At 52.0% G+C, this 16,340-nt stretch overlaps 1 protein-coding gene across 2 annotated transcripts in view; it reads left to right on the forward strand.

The window, feature by feature from the left end:
- Window positions 1-490: 490 nt before the first annotated feature.
- Window positions 491-16,340, forward strand: part of FRMD5 (FERM domain containing 5) — a gene marked incomplete at both ends in the record, with an annotated part of 99,328 nt that continues 83,478 nt past the window's right edge. Inside the window, one exon of one of the 2 annotated variants that reach the window (XM_083370936.1) lies at window positions 491-646. In XM_083370936.1, the coding sequence (XP_083227062.1) occupies window positions 545-646 (102 nt within the window). The remainder of the gene's footprint in view (window positions 647-16,340) is intronic. The other variant, XM_083370937.1, reaches the window with a different exon arrangement.

A 16,340-nucleotide genomic window follows, 5' to 3' on the forward strand; every position in this document is an offset into this window, starting at 1 on the left:
TGGATTCCCGGGAGCCGCTCCGCAGTGGCTCCGCATCCCCAGCGCCGCGTCCCTCCTCGAGGCGCCCGGGGGCCGCCCTGCCCGGCGTCCGCGGCGCGGAGCTTCGGCCGAGACCGAGCGAGGCAGCCGCGCCCGACACCGCCACTAGGTCGCTGGGGCGCCGCGCTCTGGCCCTGCGGGGGGCGCTCGCCGCGGCTGCAGCTACCGGGCCCCGACGGAGAGGCCGAGAGCCCCCCCCGACTCTCAACCGGAGCGGCACGTTGGTTTGCGCGCGAGCTCGTCAGAGGCGGCGCCGGGCCCGGATTGGCCTCGGCGGCCACGAACCGGGGGGCCTAGCTCGGCGCCGGCCCGCCCCGTCTCTCCCCCCCGCCCTCCCGCAGCCGAAAGCCGCGCCGCTCGCTGCCTGCCGGCCGGCCGGCCTCCCTCCCCCACCCGCCCAGCCGGGCTTTGTGCGAGCCCAGCCGAGGCAGGCGGCGGCGGCAGCGGCAGCCCCCTGCTCCGGCCATGTGAAGGCGCCCGCCGCGCAGCCCCGGCGCCGGCCAAGATGCTGAGCCGGCTGATGAGCGGCAGCAGCAGGAGCCTGGACCGCGACTTCCCCTGCACCGTCCGCCTCCTCGACGACAACGAGTACTCCTGCACCATCCAGGTGGGGCGCCGGACAGGCGGGCGAGCCGTCCTCGGGGCCCAGAGCTGGGCGGGCGGGCGGCTCTCCGGGCCCGCCGCTGCCGGGAAACGCCGCGCTGGTGGCGGCCTGGCGAGCGGCGGCCTCGGGCGAGAAGCCAGCCGGGCGAGGGCCGGCGGCGCGGCTCTTCCGCGGGCGCCGCTCCGAGCGGCCAGGAGGGGCGGCGGGGCCGGCCGGCGTTGCGTGCCGAAGCGCGGCGGGGAAGAAACTTCTGCCCGGGGAGGCGCGGCGGGGGGCGGGCCGGGCGAGGGCGCCGCTGCGGGACGGGGCCTCTCCGCCGCCCGAGCCTTCCCGGGGACTCCCGCCCGGTGCGAAGCGGCGGCCCCGTCGGCAGTTCGGCTGGCGCCGGTGGGGGGGGGGCGCCGTGGTGCCCAGGGGGGACCGCCCCGGCGGAGATGCTGCCGGGCTGGGTTCCGGGCTGCCCAGCGAGGCTATGCCCGGCCCGGCTCCGGAGGCGCCTTTTGCTGCGCCTGGCCCGGGACGGCGCGGGACTCGGGCGCGAAAGCTCCGCCGCCGGGGCCGGTTCCGGGGCGGCGGCGACGGCAGAAGCGGCGTTGGGCAGCGGTGCGGTCCGGCGGGCTGCGGGGCCCCGGCCGGGCGCCTCCTGGGTCGCCGCTGGTCCTCCAGCCCAAGTGCTCGCTGTGCCTAGAGGCCGAGCGGGGCCTCCTGCCCTGCCCGGAGAAGCGGCGGCTCCTGAGCTGGTCGGGCGGCTCGCTTGTTCCCCTGCCCGCCGGTTGGAGGGAACGGCGGGCTTTTGGTCTGAGGGGGGTTAGCTGCTTGAAGGAAGCCCCTCTGTTGAAGGGCTGCTGGGCCGCGGTCGCTCTTCTTGGGGGCGGTCAGTGTCTGGGGACCCAGCCGAGGCCTGGGCAGAGGAATCTTCCCCCCTTCTCAGCTCTGCCCTGGCCCCCCTTCCCTTTGCCGGTGGAGGATATTCCCAACACTGAACTGGTTTTGTGCTCTCAGCCTCCTTGTCCTGCCACCAGAAAGTCTGGTTTACTGGGTAGTGTGATGAACGCTCCCGGCAATTGTGACAGTCAGGAAACTGGACTTAGCGAGATGTGTGGAAACAATTTTCGGTTTAGCAGAAGGGCCCCCTTTAGAGCCAGGGCCAGGCCTCACAGCAGCTTTGGCCCCCCAGTTCGCTTTCCCCTTGTCAGGAACTCAGCCAAATGCTCACAGAGCCAGCAGAGCGGAGCCCTTGACAGGGTTAGGGTTAGGCTGTGAGCTTCACCCAGAGATCTGCCTGCCAGAGGCTCTGCTGCAGGATTCGACTTCAGCTCCGCATCCTACTCTTGTGACGGCCTCGAGGGACTCCTGATCTGTGCTGACAGGGCGGCTCTCCCGGGCCGGAACTGCAAGCAGAACTCTAGAAGGTAGCAGTGCAAAGTTGCCCGGGCATCGCTTGATGGCAAAGAGACTGAGAAGCCGGCTTTGCAGAGGCTTTGGCCTTTTCTGGGGTTCCCAAACTCTTCCTTTCCAAACATTTCTGACCTGGGAGTAAACCGCATCTACAAAATGGGAATTTTCCCTAAGAGACCTTGCTTGCAGAGAGAAAGAAAGTGGGAGGATCCTGGAGGTCATTCTAGGGGGAAAGACGAAACACACAACTCTTTCCTGACTTGAGGCTTGGATTTTGTTGGGTGTGCTGGTTTTAAAGTAGGCTGCACTTTGCCATTTAAAAACAAATAGGTGCGTGTATGCCTTTCCCAGAATGTATTTTTCATTATCTTGATTATGTGAGGAACTGGATTTTAATCAGAACATGTGACTATATAATCCCTGCAGCTGCTTGGCATTTAGTTGAAATAACTCTAAAATAACTAAAAGAAAGACTGCTGATCCCAAAGGATCAGGAGGACTCTAGTAGTCCCTTTTCCAACTGGTGTCTTTTAGTACATTTGGGAAAAATCTTACCCCAGGCCTCCTGATCCTTTCGCTGCCGGAGACTGGCTCTCCCGTAGTTCTCCAACAGAGACAGCTCTGATGACCCAGGCGGCATTTCACTTAAATGCTGCTGCCTCCCCTGCTAAGCCCCCATTCCTGGCAGTGGGTAGAGCCCCCACTGGAGCAGGTCCCAAGTGAGGAAGCACTCCACTTAGCCAGCCTGCTCCAAGGGAATGCGACCCCATCGGTACCTTTCCTTCTGCTCTGCACGGGAGGCCACGTTTCTCTAGCCAGGCTGGGGCCTTGAGTGGAGGAATGATTGAACCAGACACAGTTACCAAGTGGGAGTCTCTTGAGCGGGGGGGGGGCACACAGAGATCGGCAGGAGGCCTCCCCATACCCATGAACCTGCTGGGTCCTTCTCCGGCGACTGTCCTCCTTCACCTCTGCCTAGTCTCCAGAAAGAGCTTAAGCCCTGACATTGACTACAAAGGACTTCCTGGGTTGCTCTGTTCCTCTTTTGTGGCCACGGGCGAGACGCTTTGCTCTGAGCACCCCTCTGCACACAATGTGCTGGTGTAGCACTTCCGGGCCAAGGGAGCAGCTTCATTTTTAGGAAAGGTCAACGTGAGTGGGCGGGTGGACGGAAAGTGCAAGGCAGCCCCAGGGCTCCTGGACTTCTCCCCGCCCTGTTCCCCAGACGCTTCGTGTTTGCAGATCTCCTGCTGCTGCCGTGTCATTTGGGGGGCATGTCAGCTACAAAGCTAGGACAAAGTGGGACAGGCAGCTTCACCACCAGCTGGATTCGTAATTGGCTGACCAACTGTACTCAATGGGTAGTCCTCAATGAAATTACATCTGCAGTACATGGCGGGAAGCATGCTGTGAGGGGTACCTCGAGGTTCTGTTTTGGGCCCAGTACAGTAGTCCTCGACTTAAAACAGTTCATTTAGTGACAGTTCAAAGTTACAATGGCACTGAAAAAAAAAGACTTATGACCGTTTTTCACACTTAAATTTTGTTGCAGCGTCCCCATGATCACGTGATCAAAATTTGGACACTTGGCAACTGACTCATATTTAGGATGGTTAGTGTTCTAGGATCATATGATCCCCTTTTACAACCTTCTGACAAGCAAAGTCAATGGGGAAGCCAGTTTCACTTAACAACCGTCTTACCCACATTTTGGAGGGCATTATGCTGACTCTGCAAACTCCTTAGAGAGTGCCGTAAAGCACTGTGAAGTGACATACGTCTAAATGCTATTGCTACTAGCTTAATAACTGCAGTAATTTACTTAACCGTGGCAAGAAAGGTTGTAAAATGAGGCAAAACTCACTTAATAAATGTATCAGATAACAACAGAAATATGGGGCTCAGTTGTGGTCATAGGTTGAGGACTATCTGTGCTCTTCAGCGTCTTCATAAATGATGGAGAGGAGGGGATAGAAGGAGAATTCACCAGATCTGCAGATGGCACCAAGCTGGGGGGAATAGCCAGCGCTGTAGGAGACAGGCTCAAGACCCAGAAGGATCTCAACAGGCTCGAACAAAATGCAATTCAACGTTGAGAAAGGTCAGTTCCGATGCATAGGCAGGAAAACCCGAATGCGCAAGTATAGAATAGCTCAACAATTGTGGCCCCACAATAATAACTCTGAAAGAGGTCTAGGAGTCCTAGTGGACAATAATTGAGGTATGAGCCTGCTAATGCAATCCGAGGCTGCGTCAACAGAGGGACGGGGTCAAGATTACAAGAAGCATTAGTACCTCTATACTGCACTGGTGAGACCAGACTGGAAATACTGTGTTCGGTTCTGGTCACCATGATACAAAAAAGATGTTGAGACATCTGGAGAGTGTACAGAGAAGAGCAACAAAGATGATAAGGGGTCTGGAGGCTAAACTGTATGTTTAACAGCCCTCTGATTCTAAGGTTTTAAGGTTGGATGGTCATCGGAGAGATCCCTGCAGAGTGAGCCTGTCTGTAACTTGTGGCCATAACGGCAGAGATCAACTTAGTGGGTAGAAGCCACCATGGTCACTGGGGAATAGGGATTTTCTCCTAGTCCAGAGGTCCCCAACCTTTTGGGCACCAGGGACCGGTTCCATGGAGAGGGGTTTTTCCACAGACCGGAGGGTGCACGGTCTTGTGTGCTGCCTGCATCTCACGGATGGGGCTTTGCTTGTTCGTGCGGACCGGTTGCTGGCATGCTGTGGCCTGGTACTGGTCCACGGACCTGGGCAGTTGAGAATTCTCCCCCCTCCCCCCGGTTCCAAAAATGTTGATGATGGACTCCTCTCTGTACAGCCTCACATCCCTCCAAAAACTAAGTTGACAAAAAACGCTCCTTTTCCTTCACCTCTGCCAACAAATGCTGCATCGGTGAATCCCTCAATTCATTCCAGGCAGATCCCCTTTCTGGAACAGCCTGCATCTCCTCTGAATTTCTTCCTGCAAGGGGAAAGAAACCTCAGCCACTTTCTGCTCTCTTTTTTATTTTTATTTTTTAATGTAGCTTCCTTGGTGTAGCGTTGCCAGCTCAGGGAGAGCCAGGAGACTGCAGAACAGTGGCAGCAGCTGGCTATCCCCCACCCCCCACCCCCCACCCCCACAGAGTCACCTACTGCTTCTCTGGCACGGGGGGGGGGGGGGGGAGGGAAGATGTCCACTGGCCGCCTGGGTTAACTGGACCAGTCTCTGCTCCCCCCCCCACTGCAGAGCCTCAGCCACCCCCTTCCTCAGGGCAGCCCCCCCCCGCCTCTTCTCCGGGAGTCTTCAGGAGGGCAGCAGGCAGCAATTTGCGTGCTCAGAAGCGGAGCATCCCAGTCAAGATGAGGCCGTTGGGTGCTAGGTGAGCTGCTCCATCCCCCCCTTGGCAGAATCGGCAGAGGAGGCTTGTGTCATGTAGAAGCAGCATCCATCGGCCGGCTCCATTGGAGCAGAGCTGTCCAGGAGGCATCTTCCTCTGCTGGGGGGGAGGGGGAGACAGGCAGTAGCAAGCATGGAGCCCTCCCCCCAAGTCCTCAAGTGAACTGGCCCAGGCGTCTGCTTGGTGTCCTAAAACGCAGGTGGGAAAGACGAAACGAAGGTAGCGTCTGGAAAAGCAGAATTCCAAAATTGTAGGCAAGCCGGAGAGCTTCTGCCGCGCTGAGGCTGGCAGGTGGAGGAGCTTTTCATCCACTGAGAACTGAGCAAGATGTCACAACTCGAGGTCCACTTATTTAGATCCCACCTTTAACCATTCTTCCCAAACAGCTCATAGTCATGTAGACCATTATCATAAAAGCACAAAGTATAAATACTGACATACTTTATTTTAAAAGGAAAAGATATACACGTATATGGGTTTTAACTTTAAATAGTGGCTTGCAAAGGATTCAATCAAAGAGTCACCTTTGGAGAGATGGGCGGCATATAAGTTTAATAAATAAATTCAGTTATGGATATAAAAAGCAGGAGGGAACTTTCAGTAGGAAAAGCATGCAGGAAAACATAAAGCTCCGATGCTCCAACTCTGTACAAAAGGAGCCAATTTACTGGACAGTTTCAGAAAACATAAAATACTACAGACAATAAAGAGAACTTAACTCCCCCTCCCCCCAATTAAATTAAAAGTAATTGTATGCAATAGTCTCACCAAAGGTTCTCTGTTTTTCCTTTCAAAGGGGGCAACCTCTCTGATTTCCCACGGTCTCTTTTCCTTCTCAGAGCTCTGAGGCTGCTGGGCAAAGCCCCCCCCCCTTTTCTCTTTTCAGCCCTCTCGGTCTGTCCTGTTAAAAAGACAAAGTGTTTTTCTGCAGGGGGGGCAGGGGGTCCTCAGACTTTGAACATGACTCAATTCTATGACTGGGAGGAGTGGAGGGGATTAAAATTCAGCTATGTCTGGTGCTCAGTATATTTCATTTATTTATTTAAGAGATATGGCCACAAATATTTTATAAAATAGTTCTGGATGTCCATCGACAAGCAGACAAAATTACATTAAGTGATGTCAGTGTTATTGTCCAACAGCTATTTTTTAAAGTAATTTTATGAAAGAGTTTTACAAGAAAAGATAGCCATGAAAAACTATATGATAAAGAAAAAAGAAAAAGTCAATCCAAATAGAGCTGGAAGGGACCTTGGAGGTCTTCTAGTCCAGCCCCATGCTCAAGCAGGAGACCATTTCAGGCAAGTGACTGTCTGGTCTCTTCTTAAAAATCTCCAGCGATGAAGCACCCACAACTTCTGGTGGCAACTTCTGTTCCACTGGTTGATTGTCCTCACTGTTAGGAAGTTTCTCCTTAATTCCAAGTTGCTTCTCTCCTTGATTAGCTTCCATCCGTTGTTTCTTGTCTTGCCTTCTGGGGCTTTGGAGAATAAGGTGACCCCCTTTTCTTTGTGGCAGCCCCTCAAATACTGGAATACTGTTATCATGTCACCACTAGTGCAAAAAGGAGGATAGACAGAAAAAGAAAAAAAACAATTTAAAGAAGCATCTTCTGATCTTCTTTACAGCAGTTGTCTCTCCATCCAGCAGCTATTTTAGGAGTGGATGTTTTTATGGTATATATCGTTATCTGCAATTTTCTTCCAGTCATCTTAATGTTTAAATTTTTATTTCTCCTGTGCAGAGGTCCACCCATATTAGTCAGGACTAAGCCCCCATTTAAGCCCCCACACTATCGGTGCAAGTAGCCAGGACTAAACATAGTATACTTCAATTTCAATAAGACATTTGACAAACCTACTTATTGGTAAGCTAGAAAGAGGCGGAATAGACAACATCACCACCAGAGGGATTTGTAGATGGCTGACAAACCGTACCCAACGAGCAGTCCTCAATGGCACTACATTCACATGGAGAAAAGTAAGCAGTGGGGTGCCACAAGGCTCCGTCTTAGGCCCAGTACTCTTCAATATTTTAACCAATGACTTAGATGAGGGAATAGAAGGGCAACCCATCAAATTTGCAGATGATACCAAAACTGGCAGGAACACCCAACACTCCAGAAGACAAGCTCAGGATCCAAAAAGATCTTAACAAACTTGAACAATTGGCCCTATCCAACAAAATGAATTTTAATTGAGAGAAAAACAAGGTTTTACATTTAGGTAGGAAAAATCAAAGGTACAAGAACAGATTAGGCGAGACCTGGCTCAAAAACAGTAACTATGACTCCAAGGTACTAATACTTCATGTGATCTTGATTCTATGCCTCTGTTTATACAACCCAGGATTGTATTAGCTTCTTTGGCTGCTGCTGCACATGGCTGGCTCATATTCAATGATAGTCCAATGATCGTCCTCTATGACTCCTTGGAGTTGTATAAACAGAGGCATAGAATCAAGATCACATGAAGTATTAGTACCACTTTATAAAACCCTTGTAAGACCACACCTGGAATATGCAACCAATTTTGGTCACCATACCTCAAAAAAAGATATTGAGACTTGGAAAAAGTTCAGAGAAGAGCAACTAAGATGATCAAAGGCCTGGAGACTAAAACATGAAGAATGAAGAACGCTGCATGACTTGGGTTTGGCTAGTCTAAAGTGTCAAGTAATAACATTTATTAGGCTAATAAAGGACTTTTAAGGTAAACAATGCCTCAGAGTCACTTGAAAAGCCCATAGGTTGGAAACTTGACATAAAGAAAAGAAGAAATAGGGGTGACATGATAGCAGTATTCCAGTATTTAAGGGGCTGCCACAAAGAAGAGGGAGTCACGTTATTTCCAAAGCACCAGAGGGCAGGACAAGAAACAATGGTGGGAAACTGACCAAAGACAGAAGCAACCTGGAATTAAGGAGAAACTTCCTGACAGTGAAGAGAATTAACCAGTGAATCAGCTTGCCTCCAGAAATTGTGGGCGCTCCATCACTGGAGGTTTTTAAGAAGAGACTGGACAGTCACTTGTCTGAAACGGCATAGGATCTCCTGCTTGAGCAGGTGGCTGAACTAGAAGACCTTCAAGGTCCCTTCCAGATTCTATTCTGTTCTGTTTTGTTCTAAACCTAAGGTGAACCCTAGTAGATTATTATGGCTGCCCTGGTATCTTGTGGGATTGGATCATATATTGATTGGTGTGTGTGTGTGTGAATGTAGACTTCTGAAACAAATCCTTGCAGCCCCCCTCCTGCCCCCCAGCTGCTGGCATCTGTAACTGCTTGGCTCCTGTTGGGTTTGGTTCTTTGATTCAGCCAGGAGGGCAGCCTTGCACTGCTTCGCACCCCCAACGCAGGGCCAATGATCAGCCAGTCTGCCTCCCCCTCCTCCCCTTTGTGCCATAGGGGGGAGTTCTGGGTCAGGACCCAGACATGTGGAAGCTGTGCAGATGATAGTCATGCTTGGGGTGATATTATTTTGGGGTCTGGAAAGGTCTGGAAGATGTTTGGTTCTCTGAAATCAGACTTCTCCCATGGGGAAGAGTTTGCCCTTTGTGGGGGCTTTCATTGTACATCTCTCTTAAGGTAAACTTGCTCATGAAGATATGAAGGATATGAAGAAACCCCTGTCTTTTGACCTGCCGGGCCCTGTACCTGATCTTTTTGCCTTGAAGAGCTGCTCGTCTGAATGCAGCCCTTGGCAGTGGCTGCTTTGAGCTGGTCTTGGTGAGAGGACCCAGAAACTTCCTTTTTGTCACTTAATGTAAACGGCTTCAGGGAAGAGCCATCCAGGAACCTCTCAATGCTCGCGGGGGGGGGGGAGGAGGAGGAACAGCTGCCCCGTTAAAGAGAAGAGAAGAGCAACTGGAAGGGACCTTGAAGGTCTTCTAGTCCAACCCCCAGGGCCCAAGGTAGGAGACCTTATTCTGTCCCAGTCAAATGGTTGTCCAGTCTTTTCTTGCAAACCTTCCGCAAACCTCCAGCGAGTGGAGGACCAGCAGCCATTGGTTCAGTTGATGCTGCTCTTTGGATTCTGACACCAGAGGAGAGGGCTTTGTGATCTGAATGGCCCCATTCAACTCATGCATACTGTCATTGATTTGCAGCCGAAATACCAGGTCTTTGGGTCTAGGCGTCCTAGCAATGAGACTGAATCTCAGCCAGCTGCACGAGGGGCCTCCAGACAAGGCAGCTCCCTCCGTCCCTCACCCCCAGGGCTTTTGTCTAGGCTGAGCTGGGGCGGGTGAGGCGAGTCGCCTGCCTGCCTGCCTGCCTGCTTGGTCTCTGCTTTGAAGGGAGCAGCCATTATTATGCAGCTGGTGATCCTCTTGCTCCTTCTGCTCAGCCTCCGAGGAACAGCGAAATGTTTGTCAGCAGGAGAAGCCCTGCACCTACCGACACAGGCAGGAAGGCTGTCCTGGCTCCCTCCTTCAAATCTCAAATTTGAAATTGGGATGTAGTGCAAACGTTGCTGCTTCCACGAGCCACTTTTCCGGAAACCCCCCTGGGCCCCATTGCCCTCCTGGGCGTGCTATGAAAATGGGGGCAGCCAGAGTCCGGGCTGTTCATGGGGCGGGTGCCCCCGGCCAGCCAAAAAAAGGGGTCTAACCTGGGGGCGAGTGCGCAGGTCAGAGGGTGTCGGGAGCAGCCTTGCTTCTTTGGTAAGGGAGGGGCTTTTTACCGGCCAGGCCCGTTGCCTTTACTAGGCTGTCCCCTTCTTGGGACCCTGGCTTTGCGCTGTGTGTTTGCGACCTCTCCATCCCAGTCGTCTCCTGCCTTTGGGCGGCCAGGGCCCGGCTCAGCCCGGAGAAGGGGCCTTGCTTCAGCAGCAGCAAGGAAGGCCCCAGAAGGGCTTCTGACGTGTCACGCTGTGCGCTTGGAACCTCTCTGGGCCTTTTGCTGCCTCGGGACTTCTCGGCAGGAGCGCTGGGAAGCCAGGTGGGCACAGGCAGAATTATGTTCCTGTCCTCAGACGGCCCTCCTGTTGCCCATGATTGCTTCGGGCTTGGTCTGCTCTGAGTAGGACTATGGCTGGAGAGCTTCTGGAAGCTTCCATTGCCACGAAGTGCGGCAGGTCAACGTGTGTTCTGTGCTTGGCATTTACCCCCGTCAGCAGACCCGCCCCGATTGCCAGCTGTCCCTTTAGAAGCGCAGCACTGCTTAGGAACAGGGGGTGCCAGGACGTGCCTGCACCCGGAGGGGGTCTCTTTTGAGGAGCCTTTCGCTCCCTGGAAGGGCAAGGCGGGCCTTTTTCCCCTGCAGTCACTTCAAAATTAAAATCTGTTGCTTTTTATTCCAGTTAGGGCTCTGTGTTAGGATGCTATGCTCCTTTGGTTCTGTGCTTTTTTCACCAAGGCAGCATAGGAATATTAAAAAGGAAGCACGCAAAACTGTCTTTGCCCCTGGATGACCTGGGCTCCTTCGAAGCCCCCAAAGGAAGGGGAGGACAGGTGAGGAGGAGCTGCTTGGCTGGAGAGCCCTAGGAGTTAATCATTTCTTGGGGTTTCCTGCCCTGCCTTTCACTTTTCCGTCTGGCATTCCCGTGAGAAGATTCGCTGCTTTGCCACTGTGGGTTGTTCACCTTTCTCAGAAGAAGACACGGGAGACCTTCTGACCCGCTCCTTGCCTAGGCGTTGAGACGCCCTTTCTTCCTCCCGTTCCACACCAAACCAAAGTTTACAGAAGGGAAACATAGTTGGCAGTGATCTCTTTGGTCAGTTCTCCCAAGACAGATCTCAAGGGTTCTCCTCAAACTATGTTATGGCCCACCAGGTCACAGATGTACCCGAAATCTCTTGTAGACTCTCTCTGGGTGTGTCAACCTGCAAAGTGGAAGGGCTGTGTAGAAGCCCTCAGGAGAGAGTGGGGCGGAGGGGGGACCATATCTGTCCTAGTATTTTGATTGTCTTGATTCTCAGGGATTTCTGCTGGAGGCCATTCAGTGCATCACTACCCATGATTCTGTTTTAGCCTTATATAGGCCTATCCCCAAGGAAGTCCGGAGCCAAGTTGCAGCATGAACTGGCCTAATTAGGAGACAGCTGTGTCCCATCTGCTTCCATCACAAGCAATTCTGCTTAGAATAAATGAAATGATAACAGGAAGGCAAGGAGCATCCGTTTCTGAAAAACTGAAAAATTGCAGGGAGCGTTTGAAATGGCTGCCTCCGCTCCCAGACAAGATCCTTACAAAGGAATGGTTGGGGCCAGCAGGTGAACTGTTGAGCTGAGTAGACAAATTTGTGCACTTGTACTTTCCTGGACTGTGCTTGAAGAACTTGCCTGTTGTCCCCAACTGAGAGGCAGTTTGCAAGCCCACTTTTCTGTCCTTAGAGGAACCTTTACAAGCTGAAGGAGATGAGTTGGAAGCCGCCTGTGGCTGTTTCCTCTGCCGCCGCTGGCCTGTCCATCCAGCTCATCCGCTCAGGCCTGCCTGAATCCGTTTCGCCTCCCGATAGCAATGTTTGTTCAAATGAGGAGAAGAGCCGCCTTGAGCAAGGTGGCGATCCAGGCTCCAAGTGAAGGACTGCTGGGTCTCTGTGGGGAAAACAGGGCTCATGTCCTCTCCTTCCTCATCTCCTACTGTTCTCCAACTCTTCCACTTGGAACCATTTTATTCCAAGTTTGGTGGTCCATTTTCGTGGCTTTATAGCAAAAAAGGCTGCCTGCACCACCCACCTCCTAAGCAGCAGCTTCGTTTTTTTAGATGGAAGCAGAGAAACAGCATGGAGAATGTTCTGCAATCTCCTGTCTTCTTTGAGAAGTCATTCCTTTTTCCATGTTTGTCTCCTTCCTTCCTTCCTTCCTTCCTTCCTTCCTTCCTTCCTTCCTTCCTTCCTTCCTTCCTTCCTTCTCTTAATAGCTCACAGCTACTTTGATCTAGATATCTGGAGAATGTCTACTTCCTGCTGTTCATCTATATTCTTGGGCTGGCTCTGATCCTTCTCTGGTCATTTTTTACCTCCTGATTTCTGGAATGGTCTTGATTTCTGGGATCCAGTCACTCGAAGAGATGCTAGGGAGAAGGTGCAGTAACTTGTTTCTTCTGTTGTAGCAGCCCTAGAGGAGAAGTTGGATGATGTTTGCTTAAGCAAGTGCCGGTAATAACCTTCAGAAATAAAGGCATCCCAGCTTGCAGCTCCTGTCTGACTTGCACAGTGTCAAACGAGGAAGCCAGGTGGGTTGGGGTTTTTGCCAGACTGCTTCATCCATCCTGCCCTGACAGCCGTTGTATGGATAAAACATATAAAGGACAGTTGCAGGAATTGGGAATGTCTAACTTAATGACACAATAGCAGCCTTCCAATATCTAGGGGGCTGCCACAGATGGGGTGTGTGTGTCAATCTATTCTCCAAAGCCCCTGAAGGCAGGACAAGAAGCAACAGATGGAAACTAATCAAGGAGGGAACCGGCCTAGAACTAAGGAGAAATTTTCTGACAGTCAGAAGAGTTAATCTGGCTTCCAGAAGTTATGAGTGGTCCAACACTGGATGTTTTTAAGAAGAGATTTGGCAACTATTTGAATGGTTTAAGGTTTCCTGCTAAGCAGAGGGTGGGACTAGAAGACCTCCAACTCTGTTGTTCTGTTTTGTAGTAATTTGTATACTAGCCCTATCAAAGAAATTGAACTTATCATGATAATCAATATAAAACATGCCTTAGAAGATAAAAAGCATAACGTCAGTATAAAACTGTTTTATGTAGACCCAGTGCTTTTTTTTGTAAAAGAAAAAGGTGCCGGAACTCACACATGTCATACAACCTGCCTTGCCTATCCTACAAGGTTCCATCCAAAAAAGGTGCCGGAACTCCGTTCTGAGCGTTCTGTGAGAAAAAAAGCCCTGTGTAGACCTAACACAGCAGCATCCTCTGCATCCACGTACCGGAGAAGAGGCAGCTTTCTCCTTTTCCCAAGCAGATGGCAGTGTTCTGTTCCAGCCTACTACCGGCCCTGCAGAAAAGGCAGGGACAACCCCTTTACAAAAGGCAAAAGGCTGGAAGTAAGCCCGCCAAATTTATTTACACAAAACAGATCCAAAACAGAGCAAACTGAGCAAAACAAAACACGAACCACTAAAACAGGAGCTATTCAAACGGTTGCCTTCAGCAAACCAGCCTTCCCACACATTCCCCTTTTAAACAGTTCAAGGCGTGGCTTCTCTCTGCCTCCTTCTGAGGTGCCCCATTGCCTTCCTCTGTTTACTCCTGATTGACTGCCTCCTGCGTTGGGCATCCTTGAACAGGGACAGCTGTGGGTCATCTTCATCCATGCTGTCAGGCTCACACAGCTGGGTTTGTGTAATAACCAGATGGGAGGGGCCTGGCTGAGAGCTCTGCGAAGCCTCAGAACTGTCCTCTGCAGGCTCTCCAAACCCCTCCTCCTCCTCCTCCTCCTCCTCCTCCTCATCGTCCGACCCAACTGCCGAACCCACAGGCTGACCCTGAATCACAACAGGCAGGGAGGGGCAGAGGAGTATTCCAAGAGATTGGAGTCGCTTGTGGAAAAGCTTGTTTCGTGCCCCATCCTTCCGGAGGAGCTGGCCAGGTAGATGCTGGTAGAGGGAAGCAGCCCTGCGGATCACTAAGACTTGGAATTGGACTGGATCCAGGCGAGCAGCTTCTCTATCTGGCAGGGATTTCATGCAAATCTGATTGCTGTCATCTAATTCCTTATAGTCTCCAGACTCTGGGTTAGCATCTGTCCAAGTGACGGAAAGACCAGGAAATCTGTGTCCCAAAATAGACCAGTAAAGAAGTTGGTGGCATGGGGGATGGGCCAGGGATGAGGCTGGTGAGATGTGATAGAATGGCTAACAGGCCCTGAAGGAGGAGAGAGCAAAACCATTGCTAGAGGAACTATCACCAAAAGGCCAGGAAAGGGGCCAAATGTGGAGCAGAGGCTCAGAGTAACCTTTGATTACACAAAGTATGAATTATCTGGAGTGGTGATTCTCAACCGTGGCCACTTTAAGATGGGTGGACTTCATCTCCCGAATCTTCCAGCTAGCCATCTCTGGGATCAACTCCAAGTCCACCCATCTTAAAGTGGCCACGGTTGAGAAACACTGATTTGAAGAATTTCTTTGAGAAACCTTCAAGTTTCTGATTCATAGATCTTTCCACAAACTGAGGTTAAGTTTTCTAATTTTGCAGGGTTTGTAAGGGAATTCTCCCAATGTGCCTTGTGAACCTGCTCCTGCTTCGCCCCACATCCCCTCCTGTCCCCCTCTAACCAGTGAACCTGATTGTATTTGGAGGGAGATTGGCTGGTCTTTCAGAGGAACTTGGGTCAGAGATGACCCGTCTCCAGGCCGGCTGAAAAGAGGCTAAGCCTTTGTCCCAGAGGCTCCAGCCCTTTTCCACCTCAACCGAGAAAGCAGTTGGTACAGCTGGTTCTTGCCCTTCACCTGGTGAGGCTGGTTGTGAATGAAAAGGGTGCCAGAGGAATTCATCAGTCATTGCCCTTAAATTGTCCTACAATAAAACTCTAAGAGCACAGCCGCTTGTGTGGTTGCCAAGGTGAGGGGAGAAATTTTATTTATTACTCTTAGTTTTTATTTTAGATTTTGTTTTATCCCACCTTTCTTATTTTTTGTAAATAAGGTGGCAAACATAGCTAATACTCCTTCTTCCTCCTCTTATTTTTCCTATGAGGCGGGTTGGGTGGAGGGAGCGAGGGAAGGACTGGCCCGAAGCCACCCAGATGGTCTTTCATGCCTAGGGCAGGACTAGAACTCACAATCTCTTGATTTCTAGGCCAGCATCCGAATCGCATCCTTACACTCGACGGGGATCGGAATGAAATTTGATCTTCCAAAGATATTTTTATCCTCTACCCAAATTATAGAAAATTATCTTAAAGTAGTTTATAGATGTTAAGGATCCAGTCACAGTGATGACTGATCCCAGGGACGCCAGGTCCCCTTCGTGGCTGGATTGTAATCCATGTCCAGTAATACCAGTTGGAGTTCTGAGCGTGGAGAACAGCAAATGATAGGGATGGGTGGGACTTGGGGGTCTTAGCACAAATCTCCGCCGGGGCAGGAATCCTCCGACCGTCCGAGACCGATGGTTATACTGAACACCCTTTGCCTCCTCCCCTCCCCCGTCCTTTTAGCTGCTCTTCATAGGGTGTAGCCTCCAACTTCCTCACCGGCTCTGCGGCTCTTCTCTGCCTTCTTTTCGTTCCCTCAGCACCCTTATATTTGGGCTGCAGCATTCCAGATCTCTGCATTCTTTCCAGCTTGATTGGAGCCGATCCAGCAGCTCTCTTGGGAGCCAGAAAGTGTTGAGGAGGCATCCGTCGAAGGGAGAAGGCAGCCTTTGGATGCCGGGGCACAGAGCTGCCCTGAGCTGTAAACCTCCAGACGAAAAATTCACACCAGCTTCTGCTTCTCTGGGAGGCCTGTCAGTGCCTCAGCTTCCCTCAGCCTGCCATCTGAAATGGCAGCTCCTTTGTCTTGATTCAGGGGCCTTTTGTGTGGCTCAGAGGGCTGAGCATTACTATGGGAACACGGGATAAGTGGCCGCTGCATTTACTTGACAAAGCCGAAGGCATCGCCCTCTGGGTGAGGGGGAGAGCTGAAGCCTAGGGCCATTTTCAGCCCAAGCAAGAGGCCATCCCTCCCCTCCCCTGCCTCCTTCCGTTTGTGGGTCTAAGGTCTTCAGAGGGCTCCCATTTCTGGAAAGAGGAGGCTGGAAATGCAGATTCTGCCAAACAATCAAACGGAGCAATTGGGTGGCTGGAGGGGCTTCCATGTGTGTGTGTGGGGGGGGCAGTTGGACCTTGGGGAAGTGTGGAGGCCCTGCATTCAAGTCAAGGAGAGTACACCCCAGAAGGCCCCAAAGGAGGAAAGCAGAGGGGGGGGCTTACGGACCAATCAGCTTGAGATCTGAGCCTG

The sequence above is a fragment of the Vipera ursinii genome, assembly GCF_947247035.1.
Source record: "Vipera ursinii genome assembly, chromosome: 11".
Classification (NCBI taxonomy): domain Eukaryota; kingdom Metazoa; phylum Chordata; class Lepidosauria; order Squamata; family Viperidae; genus Vipera; species Vipera ursinii.